The sequence below is a fragment of the Salvelinus fontinalis genome, chromosome 35 (genome assembly GCF_029448725.1).
Source record: "Salvelinus fontinalis isolate EN_2023a chromosome 35, ASM2944872v1, whole genome shotgun sequence".
NCBI lineage: Eukaryota > Metazoa > Chordata > Actinopteri > Salmoniformes > Salmonidae > Salvelinus > Salvelinus fontinalis.
This window is the reverse complement of record NC_074699.1, coordinates 16687218-16714196: the sequence shown is the minus strand read 5'-3', so window position 1 is coordinate 16714196 and position 26979 is coordinate 16687218. Positions and strand designations below refer to the sequence as shown.

The following is a 26979-nucleotide window of genomic DNA, read 5'->3' as shown; positions in this document are numbered from 1 at the left end:
AGTCTATTGCATAGGTAGCCTAATGGTTAGAGCGTTGGACTAGTAACCGAAAGGTTGCAAGATCGAATCCCCAAGCTGACAAGGTAAAAATCTGTCATTCTGCCCCTGAAGAAGGCAGTTAACCCACTGTTCCCCAGTAGGCTGTCATTGTAAATAAGAATTTGTTCTTAACTGACTTGTCTAGTTAAATAAAGGTTAAAATGTAAAATAAAAAATGCCTTATTAATCTCCATCTACAGTGCCTTTGAATACATTTTTTAGAAACATGAGTTTGGCCAGAGTCTGTGGCTTCAGGCTCATGTGATGGTGTCTGGAGAGCAGACCAGTAGTGGAGAGGACCGTCTCAGAGCTTGCAGAGCCACTGGTGATGCTAAACATCCCCCTAAACACTCTGGGCAAGGATGCATCGTTTTCTTTTTTCTGTAGGTAAGCCTAAAGGATTGTAGGTAAAATAACCCTATCAAAACAGAAAGCTCCTTGGAAGAGGTAATATGCCAGGCCTATTGGGCAAAAATTAATGATGGCCCATTGTATAGATAATAGAATCGAAAATGTATGAAACTTTTAAGATATCTGATTTTTAGTTTATAAATACTTTGCTACAGTGACACACTAAGCTAGCTACCCACCTCGTTCCTCTCTGTTAGCATGTCCACTTAGTAAGTACACCATCATGCTTTATGAAAATATTTAGCATATTATATGACAGTAGCTAAAGCAAGGGGCTACAGCAGTGGACAAGTAGACAAAAAATGCATGCTGGGCCCTGAGCTCGTGAAGTGAGCGCTACTGGAGCGGGTGAGAAGGCCCACGCTCCAATCAAAACGCTCCGCTCTACTCACATACACCGTCTCCCACCACAGTGACATGATTTCCTACCACATATCCCAGAGAGAGTGACACGTGGGAGTGAGTTACCTGGGGTAGTTGTATCCGGGATGTGCTTGTGGTAGAGCAGCAGGTTTGGTTGCGATGACAGGTGTTGTCTGAGGAGGGGCCTTGCCTGCGTCTAAGCTTCGCCGGTCAAAGTAGGACAGCTGTTTCCTATAGTACTCCTCGTCTTCATCTGGGTTATAGTGGTTAGAGCGCACTATGTCATCATCGGACACCTCCCGGGGCTTCTGAGGCTCAGGGACTCTGAGGAGAGATATAAAGAAGGGGTGAGCCAATTAAAATAACAAACCACACAAAGAAATTCCTCTAAAATATATTGTGGTGTGTTTGTTCCGATCTCTAAATCACTACAATTTACCATATAACAAATCAGACAGAACTACAATGAAAGCATCAGTGCTTCAATGATAAACATGTGTACGGGACAGCCTCTGCAACATGCGTATAGTATATTACTGCATCAGTGTGTGCAGAGTTGGAAGGTAGTTTCTCTTAGTGTCCACCGAGGGGCGCTCCAAGACCAAGAGCAGCAAACAGCAGCGCCAGAGAGAGGCAGCGGCATTGTTTTACATCAGTACAATGCTTAACTTGCAAGCCCTACCCAACAGTGCAGTATTCATATAACTAATAACAAAATACAAAAAAAATACATAAGAATACACAAGAAGAATACACAAGAATACACAATAAATAAGACAGGGAGCCATATACAGGGTACATGTAGAATGTGCAGGGATACTGGAGTATTTGAGGTAGATATGTATATCTAGTCACGGATTAGGAATGGTAGCAGGATAAATAATAATAACAGTAAGCAGTACGGCAGCAGCATAAGTGGTGGGTGTGTGCGTGTGTATGTTAATGTGAGTGTGCAAGTGTCATGTAAACAGGTGTAATAGTGATCAGTAGAAGGATGAAGGATAAATGGATGCACTCACTCACTCACTCACTCACTCACTCACTCACTCACTCACTCACTCACTCACTCACTCACTCACTCAAATAATATTGTTGACTCATCCTATACTCATATTTGTGGACAAAGTTTAAATTGGAGAAAATAAAAATGCAATTTTAAAATAATGGGTTCAAGGACATACATCTGGTGTATTAGAAGCTATTATTTGTACCATCGTCTTCAATATTTTATTTTATTTACAAAAAGTTAAATTCACTATAATGAGGGATCCTGTTTTCTGCAAACAATGCCTGCAATACTGCGGTCGGCCTTGAATTTCCGTGGCTTCAATGAGAGGGGGCAGTCGTTCTCCCCTAGGGTATGCCCACACTATTCCAACATAGAAAAGCTGCTTTTTAACATAGTTTTCCTTCCAAAAATTGTAATTATCTCACTCATATTGTAATTATTAATTATAGATAATATTATATAAAAATCTTGAAATACTGGACAGTTACTTTAAGCTTTAAAATGGCACGGTTCTCTCTGCCGCATTGCAAAATTGGTTGAATTGCAGGATATTAGCTTTATAGTCACAACAAAACATTTCTCTACTCCATGACAAAATGTGTAGAATTGCAGGACATTTGCTTGAAAACTGAAATGTTTTCTCTCCAATGCCAAGTGGCGAGTCCTTAAAATGTTCCTTCCCACGGCCCAAGATTTGGCTAGTCCGGCCATGGACACAAAGTCATGGTAAAACTCCATAAATGCTATTTTTATTTAACTCAAGTTGTGTTCTGATTATGAGGAGGTCCCTGATGAATTTGCTATCACAAACGGGGTACCCGGCCCCAAAATCTTTGAGAACCCATGGTTTAGGATTCTGTTGGTCTGAGCCTTGATGCAACTGTACCACCTGCCGGACGGGAGTATGGAGAACAGTTCTCAGACACACCCTGGAATGTACGTCCTGAATGGCTGGGAGCTCACCCCCAGTGATGCGTTGGGACGTCCTCATCTCCCTATGTAGGGCTTTCAGGTCGAGGGCGGTGCAGTTGCCATACCAGACGGTGATACAACCAGTCAGAATGCTCTTGATGGTGCAGCTGTAAAAGTTCCTACGGATCTGAGGGGCCATGCCAAATCGTTTCAGCCTCCTGAGGGATAAGAGGCACTGCCGTGCCTTCTTCACAATTGTGCTGGTGTGAGAGGCCCATGTTAAGTCCTCAGTGATGTGGACACAGAGGAACTTGAAGCTCTTGACCCTGCACTGCGGCCCCGTCGATGTGGATGATGGTGTGCACCCTCCCCTGTTTCCTGTAGTCCAAAATCAGCTTGTTGGTCTTGCTGACGTTGAGGGAGAGGTTGTTGTCCTGGCACCACACTGCGAGGTCTCTGACCTCCTCCCGTCTTATCATCATCATTTGTGATCAGGCCTATCACCACGTGTCATCAGCAAACTTGATGGAGTTGAAGTCGTGCGTGGCCGCAGTCGTGGGTGAACTGGGAGTAGAGGAGGCTAACCACACACCCGTGGGGGCCCCGTTGTTGTAGGGTCAGCGTGACGGAGGTGTTGTTGCCTACTCTTACCACCTGGGGTCGACCATCAGGAAGACCAGGATCCAGTTACAGAGGAAGGTGTTCCATCCCAGGGTCCCGAGCTTGGTGACCAAATTTGTGGGCACTATGGTGTTGAACGCTGAGCTATAGTCAATGAACAGCATTCTCACATAGGTGTTCCTTTTGTCCAGGTGGGAAAGGGCAGTGTGGCGTGCAATTGATATTGCGTCATCTATGGATCTGTTGGGGTGGTGTGCAAATTGAAGTGGGTCCAGGCTATCTGGGATGATGGAGTTCATGTGTGCCTGGCTCCAGGGTCACAGGGGTCATGTTAGCATGATGTGAGTGCTACAGGACGGTAGTTAATGTGGCAGGATGCCTTAGAGTTTTGATGAACAGGAATGATGGTAGTCAGCTTGAAACGTGGGGATTACAGACTGGGACAAGGAGAGGTTGAAAATGTCTGAAGACACCTGCCAGCTTTTCTGCACGTGCCCCGAGGACACACCCTGGAATACCGTCTGGCCCTGCGGCCTTACGAGTTTTGACCCACTTAAAAACCTTACTCATGTCAGCCTCAGAAAGAGTTCACCCAGTCCTCTGGCTCAACGGGGGCCCTCATGCTGGGCTCTGTGTTGTTTTTGTCGAGGCATATATAAAAGGCATTGAGATTGTCTGGTAGAGAGACATCGTTAGGCAGATCACGGCTAGGGCTTCCTTTGTAGTCCAAAATGTACTGTAACCGGTATAATAGGATTCCACCTTGTTCAGATCTTACCCTTTTGCTTGTTCGATAGCTCTGCAGAGGTCGTAGCGGGACTTCTTCTACGCATTCGTGTCCTCAGCCATAGCCCTGTGAGCAGTAGCTTTGTCTTTTAGCTTAGCACGCACCTCAGTGTTATATCAGGGCTTTAGTTTGGGGAAGCAGCAAACCTTCACTGTGGGGACGATGTCAGCAATGCATTTCCTGATTAACATATTCCAGTCAGCGCTAGCAAAGCAGTCCTGTAGAATAGCTTCTGCTCCGGTAGACCATTTTCTATGGAGCACATCATGGGTCTTCCTTCCTGTTTGAGCTTTTGTTTGTAAACAGGAAGCAGGAGTGGCGCGGAATTAAAATCAACGGAAACAAGAAAAGCAGCATCTGGGTGCATGGTTTCCTGCTTCTTTATAGCCTCGTACAGTTCATCAAGTGACAGTTTGTTGTTGTTGTCCTGATGTGGAATATATACACCAGTCACAATAACAGATGAAAAGTCTCTCGGGAGGTAAAAAGGTCAGCATTTGACCATCAGGTATTTCAAGACGTGAACAATAGGACGAAACTTCCTTCCACTGCGCTAGAGTCTGCACAACATTTGCTGCTGATGAAGAGACTTAACCCTCCCACTCTGGATTTCCCTGAATCCGATATCCTGTCCGCTCGGTGAATGGAGAATCCATGAAGTATCTTGTCTGAAAGCCATGTTCCAGAAAAACAGAGGATATTGCAGTTACGAGAGTCCCGCTGATCGCAAATCTGCGATCAGAGGTCATGCATCTTATTATCAAGTGGCCAATAGAATGAAGGGAACTGGTGGCTGGTTTTCCTTCGGCTCGCCAGGACGGCCACTCTCCTGCCTCCTTTTCTCCGGCGTTTCCTCTTGGGTAGCCCGAATATTTGGTTGGAGGTACACAAAGAGCCCTGGGCAGATGAGCCAAACAAGTAGTTGAACCCAGAATTGAGTTATGTAACAGCCGGTCTGATGTTCAAAAGTATTTGTTGATCATATGTAATGATAGCGGAGACATTTAGTGCAAACAACGTAGATAAACGCCTAAAGAATAGCTAAGTTGGGTCAGAGCACCCAACACGGCAGCCATACAATACAGTACACCGTCATATTCATATCATATCTTCAAAAGTCATTTACCTTTCTAAGCCCTATGATCCACTTCAGAGTGGACCACCTGACAGCCCTAACAGACACATCTGGCCCTCAGAGATAAAGCAGCATCTGTTCTGTGATGTAGTGTGTGTGTGGTGGGGGGGCTCAGTGCTGTACTCCATTATGACCCCTTACCTGAACGACTTCTCCTGGTCCAGATTGCTGAGCGAGTTGGCTTTAGGAATGCACGTGCCTGGTTTGGTGGGCAGATCCGCTGACTGTGGGAGCAAGATAGAAATGCAAATAAAATTCCTGGAAAAGTAAACCTTTACGGACATCACAAGGACCAATCAAATATAATTAGTAGAGGTCGGGGTCAGGTAAGCCTGTGAGCATTACCAGTGCTTAACTTGGACTGAAATAGGTTCTGGTACTCATTTTATGTGCCGGTACTGTTTGCATTTAGGTGCAGGAGCTCTCCAATACTTTTGAGCTAATATTCTATAAGAGGAACAGGAGCTCAGGCAGTAGAGCATTTGAGCTCGTGCCCAAGTCAAGCACTGAGCATTACATACGTGCACAAGAGTGAGGTGTTTTCCAGATGCTTACCCTGAGCCCGACGGTGTCTCCTGCCTCCTTGGCTCGGTCCACAGACACAGAGCGCTTGTTCTCAAACATCTTGACCCTGGACAGCACCGACTGGGCCCTTATGGCCGGGTCGTCCTCCAGCTCCACTCTGGGGGGAGGGGGAAGGGGATTGGGGGCTGTAGTGATCACCGTGTCCCCAGGTGAGGGACGGAGAGCCTCTGGTTGTGGTTTGGGTGCGGGCACGGGGGCGTCAAAGTTCATGATGGGTTCATACTGTTGGGGCGGGGGCTTGTAGCCTCGATGCTGAGGTGGTGCCTGGTTGTAGGCAGGCTCAGGTCCTGGCCGCTGGGCAGGCTCCCCCTGGTAGTATTGTTTAGGGGGCTCTGGAGAGCGTGTTGCAGGGGGATACGGGTGAGGCTCCTGGTCGTAACGTAGAGGAGCGTAGCCCCCTGGGACGGATGGAGAAGGCTCATCGTAGCGGATGGGTCCTGGTCCTGCTGGCTTGCCGTAGCGAGGTCGTCCGTTGTAGCCCAGCGGGGTCTCATCATAGCGCGGCTGAGGGGGGCTGTAGTCTTGCTCGGGTCCGTCTTCGTAGGACAGCCGGGGGTCGTAGCCAGGCCCAGGGGGGTGCTGCTGCTGGTGGGGTGGTGGGCCAGAGGTCTGCTGGTTGTAGGGAGGCCACTGGTCATCGTAGTGAGGCACGTTTTTCTCGTGGTGCAGTTGAGAGTCGAAGTTACGATACTTTGGTTCCAGGTAGCCACCCCCGTCGTAGCGGTTGGGCGGGTGATCGTAATCTCTGTACGGGTGTTGGTCCTGATACGGAGGCTGGGACTCGTAGGTCATGGGCGGCCCCATCGCCGGAGATGGCTTTACACCACCATGGTTCACTCTGACTGGCTCCTCCAGGTAGGGATCCTTCTTGTACATCTGAGGAAATAAACAATGGAAGGAACATATTGTGAGTAATGGGACAAGAGCAACCAGTAGCACACATCCAATAAATAAATGTGCTTATAAATATAAGAATCAAGTAACAGAAGGCAACGTAGAATATTAAAACAGAAGATTAATAATGGTTGAAGGAGGAAGCAGAGAGAGGAAGCAGGGAGACCTGAAATAGAGACACTCAGAGGTAGGGGTTAAAGGTCAGGTCAAACAGAATGCAGGTCTGAATGTCAGATCAGAGCAGCCAATACACACAGGAGATCTCAATATATATGCAACATACCACTTTAGTTTAAACAGCAACCCCAAAACAAAACTAACAAAGTAGATACAAAACAAAATAAAAACTTTATCTTGATAACATTAGAAGCCAAATGAAATTACTGCATGTCCCCCACACAATGTAAACCCTATTAAAAACCATGGCATTTGAAAAGTAGCCATTGAACAAACAAGTCATTATTTACATTAACTTCATGGGATGTTTAATATCCATAAAATGTATACTCCACAGTTGGAGCGGAATGGCTACATTTCAAATTCAGGGAATAAAATGTCTAATAAAATATCCAAAATACTGATTGATAACTTGAAGAGAATGTCACCAAATAAATCAAAATAATTAAAATGGCCCATTCAGTCTGCATCAACCAGTACACCACTATCATCAGTTCTACTGCTATGTTTAAACAGAAGAGAAACCAACTGAAACATGTTGTAGCCATGCAAAGAGGGTAAGCAACAGTGAGAGCCTCAGGTTCTTCGCTGCTCTTCTCTATCTAGGTACCACACCACTGCAGCAATCAGTCTATATTCTCCTCCAAGAAGCCCACTGTTGTTTACGAGTGCTCAGACACACACAGTCTCTCTCTCTCTCTCTCAGAAGCACACAGTGGACAGCGGGCAGGCATGCAAGAGTGAAAGGAAAGCGTGGCGGGCGGTACACAGGCAGGCAGCGACAGGCCACAGCAGACCGACAGCGGGGTCGGACGGGCCAGGCCATGTCCAGATGATGGGTACCTGTGGTTCTGAACTGGGCGGTCCGGATTGTAGGGGTTCGGGTTCGAGCGTTGGGGCCGGGGCCAGGGGCTGAGCTAGATCAGGGGTGGGCATCCTAAGCCTGTCAGCCTCGGGGCCGGGGCCTGGCTTGGGTTTGCTCTGGGGAGCAGCGATAGGGCCAAGGCTTAAACCATGGCTCAAACCCGCTACACCATTTACAGTGTTGTTGACAGCAGTGGGCGCTGCCTCTGTCTCAGCCAGTAACACAGGCTGCTCAGGCTGCTGGGGGAGGATAGGCATGGTGGCCGGAACAGCCTCTGCTTTCTCATTCTGTGAAGTGGTTCAGAAACGTTTAATACACGGTGCTACTGCACGAGGGAGATACACCCTCACTAATGTTAACGTTACAGCGTAACACAGCCTGCTCTGTACCTCCTCCACCGACACACTCAGTAACTCACCATCCTCGGAGCAAATTCAACTGATGGCTTTAGATGATCAATCTGCCACGTAAGAATTCGTAACAGGACAAAGTTTCTGTTGTTAATGTAGTCTGATTGGACTTTAATTCTAGATTACAGTACAATGTTTCTTTTTTCTTTTTTTCTCTTTTACACATCAGAAGACAAACTTTGTGGATATCATAACGGCCGAATCGACCCAGATAAATACATTTACAGCAATACGTGGTTAACACTGACATTTCCAACATGCACATAATACTTTCTGGTATCCCGGTATCAGTCCGAATCACAAGTGAAACAACTAGGAAGAGCACATAGGTGGGTACCGATACAGACACTTGACAGACACAAAACTTCTTCTCCTCAGTGAGAACATCGACATCAACAAAAACAGTCACACTTAACACAGGTCGTGAATACTGATTATAACAGTCACACTAACGCAGGTCGTGAATACTGATTATAACAGTCACACTAACACAGGTCGTGAATACTGATTATAACAGTCACACTAACGCAGGTCGTGAATACTGATTATAACAGTCACACTAACGCAGGTCGTGAATACTGATTATAACAGTCACACTAACGCAGGTCGTGAATACTGATTATAACAGTCACACTTAACACAGGTCGTGAATACTGATTATAACAGTCACACTAACGCAGGTCGTGAATACTGATTATAACAGTCACACTAACGCAGGTCGTGAATACGGATTATAACAGTCACACTAACGCAGGTCGTGAATACTGATTATAACAGTCACACTAACGCAGGTCGTGAATACTGATGATAACAGTCACACTAACGCAGGTCGTGAATACTGATTATAACAGTCACACTTAACGCAGGTCGTGAATACTGATTATAACAGTCACACTAACGCAGGTCGTGAATACTGATTATAACAGTCACACTAACGCAGGTCGTGAATACTGATTATAACAGTCACACTAACGCAGGTCGTGAATACTGATTATAACAGTCACACTTAACGCAGGTCGTGAATACTGATTATAACAGTCACACTTAACGCAGGTCGTGAATACTGATTATAACAGTCACACTAACACAGGTCGTGAATACTGATTATAACAGTCACACTAACGCAGGTCGTGAATACTGATTATAACAGTCACACTAACGCAGGTCGTGAATACTGATTATAACAGTCACACTAACGCAGGTCGTGAATACTGATTATAACAGTCACACTTAACACAGGTCGTGAATACTGATTATAACAGTCACACTAACGCAGGTCGTGAATACTGATTATAACAGTCACACTAACGCAGGTCGTGAATACGGATTATAACAGTCACACTAACGCAGGTCGTGAATACTGATTATAACAGTCACACTAACGCAGGTCGTGAATACTGATTATAACAGTCACACTAACGCAGGTCGTGAATACTGATTATAACAGTCACACTTAACGCAGGTCGTGAATACTGATTATAACAGTCACACTAACGCAGGTCGTGAATACTGATTATAACAGTCACACTAACGCAGGTCGTGAATACTGATTATAACAGTCACACTAACGCAGGTCGTGAATACTGATTATAACAGTCACACTTAACGCAGGTCGTGAATACTGATTATAACAGTCACACTTAACGCAGGTCGTGAATACTGATTATAACAGTCACACTAACACAGGTCGTGAATACTGATTATAACAGTCACACTAACGCAGGTCGTGAATACTGATTATAACAGTCACACTAACGCAGGTCGTGAATACTGATTATAACAGTCAAGCTTATTCTTGCTTTTTTATCTTTTTTTCTTCAAAAATAAAAAAAACACAAACAACGATAGTGAATAAATACTTAAGTGGATACAAATTTTCTTTCCATCTTTTTTGTTTTTCTTTGTTTTGTGTTAGTAGATAATACTGTTTTAAAACACTGCTTCAATAGCGGCGCCAGAACACTCTCCTCACGCACACCACGGATTCGAGACAACAGGGCAGATGCACGGCTCTCATAAACGGTACCTGCTGGGCCACTGGTGCCTTGAACCCGGCTGGGTCGATCCGGTTCAGGGGGTCGGGCTGCACTGTGTGCTGGTACCCGCCGTACCTCAGGGGCTCCTGGATGACTGGCGGGTCCTCTCGGACGGGCTCCGAGGAGCGGGTGATGGCGGGCTCAGTGGGCAGGCCCACCTCGTCGTTCAGCGTCTCGTCTAGTTCCTGGTCGGTGTAGGCCCCGCCCTCTGTGTCCGTGTCCTCGTAGTCGGAGGTGTGGCGGCTGTCCGTGCTGTACATGGAGTACTCACTGCCCGGAGCCGACAGGTACGACAGACGGTCATCATGCAGATCCATGTCATCATCTGGAGCACCGTCCGCCTGGGGAGACACAACAGGAGGCCAGCAGGGGAGAGAGGGGGACAGGGGGACAGGGGGAAGGGAGATAAAGAAAGAGCAGAAGCAGCAACATTACAGTGAGGAGTGACAGAGAAATTAATGGCAAAGAAAAACGTATTAATGCACAAAATATATTGTATATTAAAATTGTCTGACATTAATTTTGAATACAACATTTTCATTCAAATGAAATGTGTTGTTAAGTGTTTGATGATATTAGTCTCGGTGCTGAGTATCCTACCTTTCCCTCTGAAACCCACACCAGCTGGTTCTGCTGCTGTTGAATGGTCTCCTTCAGGGCACCGTACCACCCGTCATTCATATTATTCATGTTAATGGTGGCTTGGGAAGGATAGAGAGAAGAAGCAGAGACAAAGCACCACTCAAATGAACACCGATAACCGATAACACAATTCTCATAATCACTGTGAAAAATCTGTTCTCACAACCTCATGAATAACCATCATGATTAACACATCAGAGCCCGGTTTCCCGATAGCAATAGAAAGTTGAAAACACCACGCAGAGAGAATGGTCACTTATCGTGCCCTGGAGCATGTGTCGATACTGATAGGATCAAAAGAAAGGAAGTGCTGATCTAGGATCAGCTTTCTTCATTAAAATCTCACCATTCTAATTATGTCAAAATACTGACGACGGATTAGCTCCGAGACTAGAGAGATATTTGTTTGGTATATTTGTTTGGTATACTCAGTGTATATGAGACAAATTACAGACAGTACCCTACAAGTAGCAAAACAGAACTCAATTGATTGAACATGAAATGTATTTCAATATGATTGAAATAGGCCTATAGCCTACTGTTAATATTTTAATGCAGTCATCTTGATTTTCATTGGAATCATCTTTTTATACGTCACTTGTTTGTATCAATTGCAAAGACATTGGCAACTTTTGTATTTGTAGTCAACTTTGTTCTTAAGTTATCTGTGGTCACAGAGAGACGGATAAAGCATGTGATTCTATGTTTATCGAAGATCTTCTGTGTATAAAGTGACGTGGGAGGGCAAAAAAAAGCAACGCGCTTAGCTGTTCTACGAGTGGTCTGTGGCAGGCGTTAGATTACGAGTGTTTTCAAGTGCAACGTTAATGATGGTTTGGGGGAAACCGCTCGGGCGATTTAACGATGCTCCTACGAAGGTTCTAACGATGAACTTAACCTTAAGATGCTTTGGGAAAACCGGGCCCTGAACTAGTAAGTAATTGATATGTCTAACTCTCATTGATTCAGATATTGATGATTCATTATTACTATACATGAGGGAAAAAGCTTATTTCTAGTATGACTGCTTGTATCATCCCAAAGTTGTTGCGTGTGTAAGCATTATATTACCACTGTTGTAACTATGAGCTGTCATGAGTTCAACAACACTCAATGTCTATAGCGCTGCCTGGCAGGTGTCAATCTGTTTGACCTTACACAAATACAACAGGTGACACTTCTGTTGTTCTCTCTCTCTAGGCTTTTTCTAAAAATACCAGGCAGTGCTTCATCTACAGACCCATGTGGAATAAGGGAGTAACTCAACATGGATGGGAAAGGAGAGGCTGTCTGTGCTCTCTGCTCTCCTGGGGTCTCCCTCTTTATTGCCAGCAGACTGTAAAAAAAATTAAGAAACGCCTCCCATTTCATACGGGGCAGAGCCGTGCAGGGAATGGGTAATGACGGCTGGGGTCCTGTGGGAGGTTAGCTCGCGGAGCCCTGAGCAGCCCTGCCTGCATGAGGAGGAGGGGACACAGAGAACAGCACCTAGCTAAGACACTGACTGTACTGTGCCACCGGCTGATAGTCTGCATCAGGGGCATAACTTTCACTGGGAACGGGGAACATGCCGCCGCCCCCCCCCCCCCCCCCCCAAAAAATTCTGAAATTGCATTTTTGTCCGCCCCAGTTTTATCATTGGATTGCGATACAAACCGAGGCAACGGTGTGCTTTAGGACCATGCGGACGCCTCCGAGCGGTCGGGTAGGCTGTTTGGAGTGTTAATCCGACTGGATTCAAACCAAAGTTGCGCCCCTGGTCCACACTACAGTACAGCACACAGCCCTAGCCTCTCTCACTCCATCTCCCTCTGAGATACATTTTTCCCCCTACCTTCCACTCACCATTTCTCTCTTCCCCTCCCTCCCATAGAAACTCACTGGTGAAGAGGTGGTGGTTGTTCTTCCTCAGTTTGAGGGCTCTCTCGTAGAGTTTCCTGGCTGACTTCCTGGACTCGGGGCACAGCCTGGTTCTCATGGTCTTGACGCCCTGCTTGCTGTCCGGGTTGAGGAACACCACGATGGGGTACCACTGGGCGTAGTTCAGACGGTCCACAGCGTTAGGGGTGATGTCCAGCACAGCATGCCGGTCCTAAGGACACCCCCCATAAATAAATCATTCATATTTGATCTAAATACTAACACTAAAAGGTTTGCTCAGACTGCTGTTTTAGACTATATTGTTCATATATTGTTCAAATAAAAACATTCATAATTCCATGAACACCAGAGAGCAGTAGTGAGCCATGGATGAGTCTACCTATGGATGTGTGTGTACTATATGCGCTTTAAGAGGGGATCTGTCTGTGAGTGCATGCGCGTGTGTGTGCATGCGTATCCGTGTAGTAAGTAGTCTCACTCACCCGGTCAATGATCTGTTTAATGGTGTGGAGGCGAATGATCCCGGAGCTGCGCTGGTCTTTTCCTGCGTCTTTGGGCTCACTCTCTGCAGAGGGGGAGAAGGGACAATGTTACCGTGTCATATTACTGCAGAGCTCACTATACATCTTGGCTCATTACCTTCACCCTAATGCATGCAATATGCCTTAAGCACATTTCAAAACATAAAATAGAGGTAGTGTCATTATGAATGTGCACGTGCAACTACAGACATTACAGTACAGTATAATCCGTAATGCAGGAAATGTGTTACATGTGTGAAAAGCATTGAAGTGGGATAATGCACATTCAAGAAGATAGGGAATCATTTCAAATAGATTCATGATTCAAATTTAAAAATGGAAATAAAAGTCAGGGGAGTTAAGCAGGGATGTTCTAAAAAGGTTAATTATTTAAACATGGCTAGCCTGGCCTTATCTGTCACCATAAGGTAATGACCCTTCGAGAGGCCAGGGTGCAGTTTCACTACTCAGATCTCAACACTATTATCACAGGATCTGGCGCAGAAGTGGCCTCTTATCTTTCACCACTCAACCCTACAAAAGCAGCATTCTAGATTGCAGAGTGCTAACATCACTAGCCCTTACAATTTCAGTCATAAACACACCAATGTCATAAGGCATTGTCTCCAATCAAATGTAAAAGTTGAAATTTTAAGTAAAGATTATGGTGTAATCCACACACAGACATTAGGAGCTTGGGAATTAATAATGAAGACTAGTACGGTTATGTATGCAGCTTATTATCTATAGGATATTGACTGTGCCACGGGTACATGCTCTATAACTAGCTATATTCAGTCATTCCACAACCTCCCTACAGGCTGAATCAGGCCATACATGACCAACTACAGAAAACACATCTACGGTACAGAGGGTAGGCTACCACCTAGCTAACTAGCATGAATTAGCACTGATACAAACAAGTTGATGCACTTCATGACATACTTTCCACTCCTTCATGTTGCTGTGTTTCTGAAAAGAAAATACAAGGTTTACAGAGATATAGGTTACGCAAAATACTTCCAGGGCTGGAATCACTTTATATGTGGATTTTGGAATAGTGCACTTAGGAAAATTGAAATTCAATACTGTCGAGGGTGTTAGAAAGTACACTACATGCTAAAGATGCTAGCTATTCCCTCAAATGGACCTGGAGTAGGCAGATGACGGCACCCTCTAGTCTCTAACACAGAGCTGCTCTAAGTACTGTGTTACTCCAGCTGTGTGTGTGTGTGTGTGTGTGTGTGTGTGTGTGTGTGTGTGTGTGTGTGTGTGTGTGTGTGTGTGTGTGTGTGTGTGTGTGTGTGTGTGTGTGTGTGTGTGTGTGTGTGTGTGTGTGTGAGACACGGCTGAGACAGACAGTGAGATGGCTACTAATGGCTAGCTAAAGGCTACTCACTGGCAAGCTCAAACAAGTCAGGCTCCTCTCTGGCCAGCTTCTCCCTTGCCACGTCTGCGATGGACCCAAATATCACCACAGGCCTCAGGAACCCAGCTGATCAGAAGATACAAAACATCCTATTTGACAGTATCAACACCTCTCAAGGCCGAATTTGTAAGCAACAAACACATGGCTGCATTCCAATTTCCACACTTCTAGAATGAAGCAATGTACTGGGAAAGCATTCTCAGTGGTTAGCTAGTTTAGGTATTGTGACGTATCCATGGACCCTGCTCTGGAGATCACCTACCCTCTCTCAGCACCACCCTCTCATAGGCAGGGAACTTGGTCTGGACCGGCTGGGCAGACAGGTCCTCTCTGCTCTTCCTCAGGTTCCTCTTGGAGGTCCGCAGACCACGGAACCTCCAGAAGTCAGCCCTGTCGCCCCCTGGCGTTTTGGGGAGGGTGTACTGCACACTGGACAACTGCTCTGCCCTGTGGGAGGGGGAACAGAGTGGTGTCAGGCAACAGGAAATGGATTCAATGATTGGATTTCAATGGAAACTGCCAACATGGCCCCAGTTTATTTTTAATTTGTGCAGTTATCCAATGTCTCATTTACAGCCCTGTTATTCTATACAACTTACCTCTATTCTTATTTATTTATTTTCTCCCCAATTTCGTGGTATCCAATAGCTAGTTACAGTCTTGTCCCATCGCTGCAACTCGCGTACGGACTCGGGAGAGGCGAAGGTCATGCGTCCTCCGAAACACGACCCCCGCCAAGCAGCACTGCTTCTTGACACACTGCCCACTTAACCCGGAAGTCAGCCGCACCAATGTGTCGGAGGAAACACCGTACACCTGGCGACCGTGTCAGCATGCACTGCACCCGGCCCGCTGCACAGGTGTCGCTAGAGCGTGATGGGACAAGTACATGGACTCAAACCAGGATCTCTAGCAGCACAGCTAGTACTGCGATGCAGTGCCTTAGACCACTGCACCACTCGGGAGGCCACCTCTATTCTAGTCTGAAATACTTCTATACCTTAATATAACCTAGAATTCAGTAAACATTTGACTGAAGAGGATACAGGCATGGCCAGGGACACAACGTGGCTGAGTAGCCACGGTGCACCGCGTATAATGGTTACGTTGGTGTATGCATGTGACAAATATTGGTGTCACTCTGGTATGTTGGGAGCACTGTGAGGTTCCCCTGTCTGCCCCATGGTGTGGAATCTCTCTCTCTCTAAACATAGCCAGGGGCTGTAGGTCAGGCCAGGCCTAGACTCCAACAGGGACTCTGTCAGTCTGCTGTTTCATTACGAATAGATAGTCTCCTACCCTCACAGGACTCATAGTGCAAATGCCTTCTCACTAGAACAGTTGTCACCCGTGTAATTGAGACTAGGGGTGATGTTAATGTGGCCTACTTTACACAGCCCAGTTCATCATCTTGTGTTAGTGTTGTTGTTTACCATCTCTACACCGACAGCAAGGCTGCTGGTTTCTTATTTGACTAATGCCGTTGACCCCCCTCCCCCCTCTAGCTACCTTACCCTCTCCACAGAGTAGGCTCTGCTGAACTCGACTGTAACTCTACTCTAACTGTTCTTGTTGGGGATGATGTCTCTCTCCTGTATTCTACCTGTTCTTGTTGGGGATGATGTCTCTCTACTGTATTCTACCTGTTCTTGTTGGGGATGATGTCTCTCTCCTGTATTCTACCTGTTCTTGTTGGGGATGATGTCTCTCTCCTGTATTCTACCTGTTCTTGTTGGGGATGATGTCTCTCTCCTGTATTCTACCTGTTCTTGTTGGGGATGATGTCTCTCTCCTGTATTCTACCTGTTCTTGTTGGGGATGATGTCTCTCTCCTGTATTCTACCTGTTCTTGTTGGGGAGGATGCCTCTCTCCTGTATTCTACCTGTTCTTGTTGGGGATGATGTCTCTCTCCTGTATTCTACCTGTTCTTGTTGGGGAGGATGCCTCTCTCCTGTATTCTACCTGTTCTTGTTGGGGAGGATGTCTCTCTCCTGTATTCTACCTGTTCTTGTTGGGGATGATGTCTCTCTCCTGTATTCTACCTGTTCTTGTTGGGGATGATGTCTCTCTCCTGTATTCTACCTGTTCTTGTTGGGGATGATGTCTCTCTCCGGTATTCTACCTGTTCTTGTTGGGGATGATGTCTCTCTACTGTATTCTACCTGTTCTTGTTGGGGAGGATGCCTCTCTCCTGTATTCTACCTGTTCTTGTTGGGGAGGATGTCTCTCTCCTGTATTCTACCTGTTCTTGTTGGGGAGGATGTCTCTCTCCTGTATTCTACCTGTTCTTGTTGGGGAGGATGACTCTCTCCTGTATTCTACCTGTTCTTGTTGGGGATGATGTCTCTCTCCTGTATTCTACCTGTTCTTGTTGGGGAGGATGTCTCTCTCCTGTATTCTACCTGTTCTTGTTGGGGAGGATGTCTCTCTCCTGTATTCTACCTGTTCTTGTTGGGGAGGATGCCTCTCTCCTGTATTCTACCTGTTCTTGTTGGGGATGATGTCTCTCTCCTGTATTCTACCTGTTCTTGTTGGGGAGGATGCCTCTCTCCTGTATTCTACCTGTTCTTGTTGGGGATGATGTCTCTCTCCTGTATTCTACCTGTTCTTGTTGGGGATGATGCCTCTCTCCTGTATTCTACCTGTTCTTGTTGGGGATGATGTCTCTCTCCGGTATTCTACCTGTTCTTGTTGGGGATGATGCCTCTCTCCTGTATTCTACCTGTTCTTGTTGGGGATGATGTCTCTCTCCGGTATTCTACCTGTTCTTGTTGGGGATGATGCCTCTCTCCACCTCCTGGTGGTTCTTTCCAATGCGTATGGCGAGCCAGGAGCCCAGCTTGCCGTTGTAGAGGGTGTCCACTACACGGAACACCTCTCCCTTGTTGAAGCTCAGGCCATACGGAGACTCCTTCTCATACTCAAAGTGGGTTCGGATGTAGAACGAGTCGCCCACATCCGACTCCACTATCCGACGGTAAACTGGTAGAAGAAGAAATTAGGTAGGGATAAATGTTCAGGTATACAATTGAAAGTGTGTGTACAGTTCACATGTAACCAGGTAAACTTAAAATGTGTGTTTCTGTGCAAACTCAAACCTTTACACTCTCTGACCCTGTCAAGATCGTAACGTTCATTTATCTAACATCTGTTTTAACCCATGTTACTCACCATCCGTCTTCTTCTGAGCCAGAATGGTGACCTCTTCACCCCTAGGAAGGTCTAGGAGGAACAGCACAGCCTCCTCTCGGATGATGTTAGCAAAGTCTACGTTGTTTACCTTCAGAGAGGAGGGAGAGAGAAGAACAGAGACTTTCAGCGCTCCAGGGTTCAGGCCAGTCTACCTCCCCACCTCAACCCCTGCAGTCCCCAGCACAATATCACGTTTATTTACCCTGCTGCAGAGCCAGCGTTTGAACCAGGAACACATGGGGTTGAATCATAGAGAACAACCTTTATCCTCCTCAGAAAGGAGACTTCAAGTCTTTATCTCAACTAGTCACACTGTGAAGGCCAGGAAACACTCACAGGCTCTCTGCCCAGCAGTGGAAAACAACATCCTGGGCTGTGTCTGAAATGGCACCCTATTATCTATAGTGCACTACCTTTCCCTACATAGTGAAGAGGTCAAAAGCAGTGCACTATATCGTGAATAGGGTGCCATTTGGGACACACTCCTGGAAGCCCACTCATAGGGAATCGCACAGAGTCTAGAGATGTGTTTGTACAGCAGGGAGGGAGGCTAGCAAAGAGGAGGAGTTAGTCCTCCTCACATACCATCTTGACCCTTACTGTGGTGTGGGAGGAACACAAAGCATGGTGTGTTTCATTAAAATGTGTGGCTAGTGATAAACATGATTAAAAGAATCCAACTGATATCAGAGGGGACTTCCATCAACAATACTTCAGACAGGGCCTGAGAACAACAACGACGACCTCTATTGTGTGGTTCAGAGTAAACAAAGGAAAGACAGAGAGGAGAAGAGCCAGGCGATGACCTCAGACTGATTCACCGTAATCACCATTATCTATCTAACACCAGTATGACCAGCGACCACAGTAACACAAGGCTAGTGGGTCACATAGTTTCACAAAGTGTTTCAAAGTAAGCGTGGGCAGCGATGAGATCGTTACCAGAACTACAGCAGATGTTCTCCAGCTAGTACAGAACATACCCTTTATCTACTGTGGGAAAAGAACACGTCAAACCACACATCCTGCGCACTTTCAAAAGAGAAAACTTTACAATGGCCTTGTTGACAAAAATGTGACAATCATACCCAACCGCTAATAGTAATTAAATGTGTAAAGATGTTACTGTTCGAGATAGACCTCTTACCCTGAGAATCTGGTCTCCTTCCTCCAGACCTTCCTTGGCAGCTGGGCTGTCCTCCAGGACTCCGGCTACAAATATGCCCACGTCGTTCCCTCCGGCCAGCCTCAGGCCAACACTCTCCCCCTTCTTAAACTTCACCAGCTTCATACTCGGCCTGCATGGGGAGTGGGCATCATACACAAACAGATGTCTAGACACTACTGTTCTACATTGAGCGATTACACATCAGCAAATAACATGGTACTGACATAAATGGTAATAATAACATGGCTTTAACAGGACTGAGGGTTACCTGAGGATGCTGTCATCATGACCAGCGCTGGGCACTGGGGCGTCAGAGGGGCTGACTGGCAGGTCCACATCAGGCTGGCCAGGCTGGGCATACACTGGCTTTGGTTCTACAGGACGAACACACACACACTTCGGTCACATACTGATAGTATGATCACACACACACACATGTGAACACACTGACCTGGAATGTGAATGTAGAGATGACTATCTGAGTTATGGTTAAATAGCTACGGGAATAGGTCAACATTACGTAACACTAGAGCAGGGCTTCATGAGAAACTCTGTTTTCCTGGGACCCAAGCACATGAAAACATGACCCCTTTGGGGGCCCTAAGCGAGATTTGGTTTGAGGGGCCCCCATTGGCAGTAGAATGGCCTTACTGAAGAGCTCAGTGATTTTCAATGTGGCACAGTCATAGGATGCCACCTTTAAGTGCTGTTATTGTGAAGTGGAAACATCTAGGACCAACAACGGCTCGGCCGCGAAGTGGTAGGCCACAAAAGCTCACAAAACGGGACCGCTGAGTGCTGAAGCACGTAAAAAACGTCTGTCCTTGGTTGCAACACGCACTACTGAGTTCTAAACTGCCTCTGGTAGCAAAGTCAGCACAAGAACGATTTGACGGGAGCTTTATGAAATGGGTTTCCATGGCCGAGCAGCCACACACAAGCCTAAGATCACCAAGCGCAATGCCAAGCGTCCGCTGGAGTGGTGAAAAGCTCGCCGCCATTGGACTCTGGAGCAGTGAAAACACGTTCTCTGGAGTGATGAATCACACGTCTCCATCTGCCAGTCCTAAGGACAAATCTGGGTTTGGCGGATGCCAGGAGAACACTAACTGCCTCAATGCATAGTGCCGACTGTAAAGTTTGGTGGAGGAGGAATAATAGTCTGGGGCTGTTTTTCATGGTTCGTGCTAGGTCCCATAGTTCCAGTGAAGGGAAATATTAACGCTACAGTATACCATGATATTCTAGACGATTCTGTGGTTTCAAATTTGTGGCAACAGTTTGGCGAAGGCCCTTTCCTATTTCAGCATGTCAATGCCCCAGTGCACAAAGCGAGGTCCATACAGAAATGGTTTGTTAAGATCGGTGTGGGAAGACTTGACTGGTCTGCACAGAGCCCTGACCTTAACCCCATCGAACACCTTTGGGATGAATTGGAATGCTGACTGCGAGCCAGGCCTAATCGCCCAACATCAGTGCCCGACCTCCCTAATGCTTTTGTGGCTGAATGGAATCAAGTCCCCGCAGCAATGTTTCAACATCTAGTGGAAAGCCTTCCCAGAAGAGTGGAGGCTGTTACAGCATCAAAGGGGGGACCAACTCCATATTAATGCCCATGATTTTGCAATGAGATGTTCGATGAGCAGGTGTCCACATACTTTTGGTCATGTAGTGTATTTTAGTGGCCACCCTCTTCATGTTGGAGAGAAATTTTTAAGTTTTAAATTGAATTTCCTGCAATTCTACACATTTTTGCCATGGGGTGTAGATAAATCTTTGTAGTTTTAAAGCTATTTTCATGCAATTCTATATATTTTGCCATTACTTATGCCATGTTAATATATTTGAGTGAGAGTGACTAACAAAATCAAATGGGGGACCCCTGGAGGTCAGGGCCCCTGGTCACGTGCCCTGTGTGTTTGGTCGGTATTCGTTTATGACAGTGGAGGCTGGTGGGAGGAACTATAAGAGGGATGACTCATTGTAATGTCTGGAATGGCGTCAAACATGTGGTTTCCATGTTTGATACTGTTCCATTTATTCCATTCCAGCCATATCAATGAGCCCATCCTCTTATAGCTCCTCCCAGCAGCCTCTGGTTCATGATTACAAGTTTACTGTAGACAGCTGGCTAGACTAATTTAGCAATAAAAACAATTGGTAGCTGACATGGCTAATTGAGTGACTGTCAGTAACTGACATAACAAGAGAAAAACTGCTGATGCATAACCAAATTTTGAAATTGCACCTTGTGAATTATACTATTCTAACTCTCAACAGTAAGCTCAGTGTTCATAAAAAAATATATATAAATAAAAAAATAATATATCTATCTATCTATCTATCTATATCTATATCTATATCTATATATATATATTGTTTTTACTCTGACATGTCACAACCCACCATTAACATGTCCGTGACCCACTTTGGGTCGACCCATACTTTAAGAAAGGCTGCACTAGAGGAATGGACTAGAGTACTATGGACTGGGCTTTTCTGATATGTGGGACAAGGAGTACAGAGCGCATTCCAATCTAGGGCGGAGGAGAGGGGGAAGCAGAGAGGGATAGGCACAGTACAGAGGAGTGTCAAGGCCTGTTTTGGTTCAGGCAGTTAGACAGGTGGAAGCAGCTGTGGAGGCAGCAGGGGCCCTGACTGACCTGGCAGCGGGGGCAGTTTGTCCTCTCTGGCCAGTGGCTGGTCGCTGATGGCCTGGATTAGGGCCTCCTGGGACCCTTTAACAGGAGTCGACATCACCCCGGGCTTGGAAATCCTCTCCTCATCTCGACTTCTGTTGCTGGAAAAAGAAACAGTTGATTATTTATTTGGGGTTTGTTCCTTATTTTCTTTGTAGGCCTACCCAGTGAGATGAAGAATGGTAGCAATTATGAAGAGAGAACAGAAAGGTAGATGGATGAACCCTGAGTCTAATTAAAAAATATAAAGTATAGGAGACAAAACAATGTGGCACGACCTCTGCACCCTCTCCACAGAGGGGTTCTGTTCTATAAAACTAATAACAGAGCTTCCTACACAGGCTGCTTGGAGAAGGTCCTGCTGTTTTAGCCCTGGGACGTAGCTACGGTGATGGAGTGTGTGTGATCTGTGTGTGTTGTTATGAGAGCGCCGTGTTACTGACATCACAGCGTGGAATGAGTGATAAGGCATGAGGAACATTAAAGAACGGCTAAAACTATAAGCAGTTAAAAAGGAGGACGGCTGTCTTCCTCTCAAACTATATTAATAGGGTCAGGACGTATTCTCTGCTGGCCTCGGTTTCACCTCTGCATTGACTGCATCAGCAGCAGAGCAGACTCCAGGTGCTTTCAGCTGTGTGGTCTAGAGACTGTCCTCTCAACCCTACAGTATCACTAACAACCACAGAGAGACCAGAAACACTAAATCAGTCATACTGAAGCAGACATTTTTCTAAAATGTTTTGATTGAGAACTGTGTGCATTATAAATGATTCATTCCATTTCCCTTCTCAACCTTCTAACCAAACCACAGCAGCAGTACTGTATACGTGCCAGAGCCAGTCCCAGCTCCAGCTCACGGCAGCCAGGCACTGAGTGTTCAGATCAGATGTGTGAATGCCGTGCTCCGTCTCCGCAGCTCTACTCGGCTGTTTCTTAGAACAATGGGCGAATTCCAGCCTGGTCACGTGACCCCGAAGCTGGCATAGCACTCCAGCCAGCATCCAGCAGCTTTTTACACGGGACGAATGAAGCGGTAAGCTGCACTACAGCCTGACTGTGTCACCATCTTACACCCAACGCTCACTCACTCCCTCACACAGGACTTTAACAGGATAACATGCACTCACTTCCCAAAGACAAAAACAACGGCAAAACCAAAACGTGTTGGCTTGAAAAGTGAAATGGTGACCCTTGCCTTTCTAGTATTCTATTTCCTGTCTTTGTGAGAACAAATGAAAACACTCCATCAAACGTCTCCCATTACAATTATTCAACAGTGGAATTCCAGAGAATGTGGTTATTGTTCAGAGTGCATTAGGGAATGTAGAGATAAAGAGATATTAAAAAGGGCTGCAGTACATGCAGGGCAGTCTGCGTTCCAAGGGATGAATTTCAACAAAGCTATAATCGCCTGTCTATTTGTCCGTCCATCCGTCAGTCAGAGAAGGCCTGTTGGCCTGTCCTGGCAGCGCCCCTGTCCCTGTCCTAAATCTCCCGTGCCCTCCCTGCCCTGTCCTGGCAGCGCCCCTGTCCCTGTCCTAAATCTCCCGTGCCCTCCCTGCCCTGTCCTGGCAGCGCCCCTGTCCCTGTCCTAAATCTCCCGTGCCCTCCCTGCCCTGTCCTGGCAGCGCCCCTGTCCCTGTCCTAAATCTCCCATGCCCTCCCTGCCCTGTCCTGGCAGCGCCCCTGTCCCTGTCCTAAATCTCCCGTGCCCTCCCTGCCCTGTCCTGGCAGCGCCCCTGTCCCTGTCCTAAATCTCCCGTGCCCTCCCTGCCCTGTCCTGGCAGCGCCCCTGTCCCTGTCCTAAATCTCCCGTGCCCTCCCTGCCCTGTCCTGGCAGCGCCCCTGTCCCTGTCCTAAATCTCCCGTGCCCTCCCTGCCCTGTCCTGGCAGCGCCCCTGTCCCTGTCCTAAATCTCCCGTGCCCTCCCTGCCCTGTCCTGGGCGGAATGGTGTTAAGAGGCAACATATCAACTAAACATAAATTCCTACGTAGTGCTATCCTTTTTACCTTTCCTCCCTCCCTTCTTTCTCTCTCTGCTCTCCTTTTCTAAACACAACAGTACACAAGGATCAAAGCACAAATCTGCAATCTGTTTCTTATTTCCTCCTGTGGCATCAATCTAAGGTTACACTGTATAAATGGACATCACAACACAATAATCTTGCTGTGATAAAACGTGTTTTGCATCATGCAAAGAGGGATACTTTAATTTTTTAATTCCCACAAACCCCTGTCAAAACACCCATCTAAAATGGGACAGTTGCACAGCTATTTTTTATTTTGTTATTTGAGGAAAATCCCGTACAAAACCAAATGCAGGAGGCTAACTAACATTTTCACAGTTCAATGAGGTACTCTCACAAAGACGTTTTTTATTTCACCTTTATTTATACAGGTAAGTAAATTAGTCAAGTCTTGATTACAATGACGACCTGATTGCATATTAGGGAATGTTTTCTCACAGGGACAAGAGAAACATTTAACTATAGAGAAAACCTCAACTCTGTGAACCATCTGATTCTGGGGCAAATCTCTGTGGGAAGCGTGTCAAATTCCTGCCTGGCTAATACATACTGTGATGACTACTGCATGCATACTGGTCTGGTTATAGCCAATCCCTGCTGACACTCACCATTTAGTCCCTCTTGACTGACATTCATAAAGCGCAAACAGACTATGGCTTAGAACTAGACTACCAACATTAAAACAAAGTGCTCAAGGCTCAGGAATACAACATATATTATGTTACTCATTATGTATGTATACGAAAACAAGTAACACCAATTCAATATCCCCAAACCTAAAGGCTAACTGGAAAGAAAACAAGACAGAAAGAGCGATGTAGATCAGTAGTACTAAACTAAGTACTAGCCTAACCTCTAGGATGGTCTCAACAACTACTGGCAGGGTCTTTTTGTGACACTTACAGTGGGAGTATTCTGTGTAAGAAGGCCCCTGCGTTCCTGCATTGAGACAAGAATTGTTATTCCACAGTATTGTTGACAGTTATATTGGGGCTGATTTACGGCAATTGGTTACTGGAGTGGCTTGGTGACAAACAGGCAGCTGTAAATCATGAACAATTGGTCCCTCCAGATTTCTAGCATCTATCTAGCCAGGCATTCATTCCAGCCTCTGATGACGAATTGACTTTAAAGTCATTACACAATTTTCTCCACTGCCTCAAGTGGGTACTAAGTTTTCCATGGAGTTGTTGATTTGCCATTCATCTGATTCCATATGGGCTGACAGGGCTTGGGGTTTAGACCCAGAGCATTGAGGAGAGACCAGTACCGCTACGAAGTACCAACCAACCGGCTGTCAGTTTTCCCATTTCAGATCAATGGTACAGCTGCTTATCTGCATTAACGCCATCATATCAGGATGTCTACAAAACACTACAGCAGCACTGAGGGGGAGCTAAAGACAGGTACAAACACAGAGTGCTCAGCAACTACAGGGGGCTACGGGATGCTAAATCTATGTGAAATCTCTGTCAAATAAATAGGACTGTTCACTGTGATTCAAAAAGGACAGAACCAATGCTTGCAGAATCTGAGATGAGTAGGGCCTTTTCAGGTATCTGACCCTCCATACATGTGTTCTGCAGCAGAAGTAGCCACACCAGGAAAGGGCATAGAGGACATGGTAGAGTTGGAAGCAGAACACTTGACTTGAGTTGTGTTTCGTTTTGAATCCAGGGCTTTCTTTCTACAGACCCTCATCTCCAGGGCTCAGAGCCTTTCCGCTCGACACACAAGCTCCATCTGGGCAATCCATCCTCATCCTGGTTAATTGCTGTGATACGGCAGGCAGGCCGTGTGATCACAAACCAGCAGCAGCCTTTCCTTCCACAGCTCTATCCCTCCCTCCAGCCCCTCTGGCGTCAACACGCTACATACAGTCAGCCCGGCTAACAGCGCCAAGCCTCCTGTCCAATCTGAGAGGAACTGTCAAGCCTCGCTCAGTCAAGGCAACTCATCTACTGGTCTACTTCTCTGTCTAGCGACTATCTACTTAGTCAGCTATGCAGGCAGCTATGCAGGCAAGCCAGTCGCCACTACTTCATGTCTGTCAAAGCCGGTTACTGCATCTCTCCACTGCTTTCCACACAAACTTACTTTAGCCTCCAACTGAGGAGATGGAAAGAGAAAATTGTGCAACAGAGGAAAGAAACAAGACATTCAAATGACTGGGAAAATATTCATTATTAGGCAGTTAATCAAATATATAGTTATCATTGTACTGACTGATGCTCTGGCCCATTCCAGGCTGGAGGTTTCCTTTAGGTTGTGATGAGTTATTATGGACACTGTATATAAGGAGACTATATGGTGAGCTATAGGGAGGGGGGCAGGGGACGGGACATCGATGTGGAAAAGCATCAATATCCTCTCCTCTGGCTCTCTGTGACCTCTGACCCCTACAGCAGGTCATTATGGCACTGCTGGGCTTATAGAGCCACACATTTCTGTTCTATTCATCCTGTGTCTTCATTATCAATTGATTTATACACAGCCCTCTAGAAGTGCTGGTGATTAACACTAACTAACCACTTATGGGCTTTAACATGATGCATTTAACATGATGAGTTGCAGCGCTGTCCGTGTCTGTGTGATATGTATGACAACTGTGTTTCCCATGATGATTGTGTAATATATGTGTGTGTGTGTAGTGTGTGTGTGTTTTCTTTACCTGCCATTGCTGATCTGCCGTGGTGAGTGTCGGGAAGGGTCCGAGGGCTCAGACCGGGTAGGGGAGCGGGATCGGCTGCCCCGTGCTCGATCATGGGATCGACTGGAATGGTCTGATGTCAGTGAATGAATTTCTGAAATGTCTGTTAGAACAAAGTGGTGTTTAATATGGCGATTGAACCATGACAAGTAAACTTTTTTTTTTAAAGAGAGAAATCAGTAGAAGAAGGATTAAGTAGTAAGTTTTCCTTTTCAGGTACCTCTGGGAAATTGCACCCTCATAATATCATGCCATATTGTGAGCTAAACAAAACGGTGTTAATCAATATGAGGTTGTTAAAACAGGAGATTGATTGATGTTACCATCCTGTAGAGAACGCACAGAGCTCCATCTCACCGTCTCGGTTGGAGTTGTTGCAGGAAGGAATGCTGTCGTCCATATCGGGGATGTTGAGCAACGTGGCTCTGTCGTCTCTCTGCACCACCATCTTTAACTTGCCTT

The 26979-nt window shown here is 46.2% G+C and overlaps 1 protein-coding gene across 15 annotated transcripts in view; it reads right to left on the bottom strand.

Moving 5' to 3' along the window:
- Window positions 1-26979, bottom strand: part of LOC129834401 (tight junction protein ZO-1-like) — a 154064-nt gene that overhangs the window by 13942 nt on the left and 113143 nt on the right. For 6 of the 15 annotated variants that reach the window (XM_055899334.1, XM_055899342.1, XM_055899343.1 and 3 more), the window contains 19 exons: window positions 26875-26979; window positions 26479-26620; window positions 24711-24746; window positions 21742-21878; window positions 19347-19452; window positions 19058-19208; window positions 17890-17998; window positions 17481-17700; window positions 14980-15164; window positions 14688-14783; window positions 14234-14260; window positions 13250-13332; window positions 12768-12978; window positions 10845-10945; window positions 10235-10585; window positions 7777-8085; window positions 5833-6738; window positions 5419-5501; window positions 919-1137 (listed from right to left, as the gene is read on the bottom strand). The exon at window positions 26875-26979 is cut by the window's right edge and continues 64 nt beyond it. In XM_055899334.1, the coding sequence (XP_055755309.1) occupies window positions 919-1137; window positions 5419-5501; window positions 5833-6738; window positions 7777-8085; window positions 10235-10585; window positions 10845-10945; window positions 12768-12978; window positions 13250-13332; window positions 14234-14260; window positions 14688-14783; window positions 14980-15164; window positions 17481-17700; window positions 17890-17998; window positions 19058-19208; window positions 19347-19452; window positions 21742-21878; window positions 24711-24746; window positions 26479-26620; window positions 26875-26979 (3577 nt within the window). The remainder of the gene's footprint in view (window positions 1-918; window positions 1138-5418; window positions 5502-5832; window positions 6739-7776; window positions 8086-10234; window positions 10586-10844; window positions 10946-12767; window positions 12979-13249; window positions 13333-14233; window positions 14261-14687; window positions 14784-14979; window positions 15165-17480; window positions 17701-17889; window positions 17999-19057; window positions 19209-19346; window positions 19453-21741; window positions 21879-24710; window positions 24747-26478; window positions 26621-26874) is intronic. The other 9 variants (XM_055899338.1, XM_055899340.1, XM_055899341.1 and 6 more) reach the window with 5 other exon arrangements.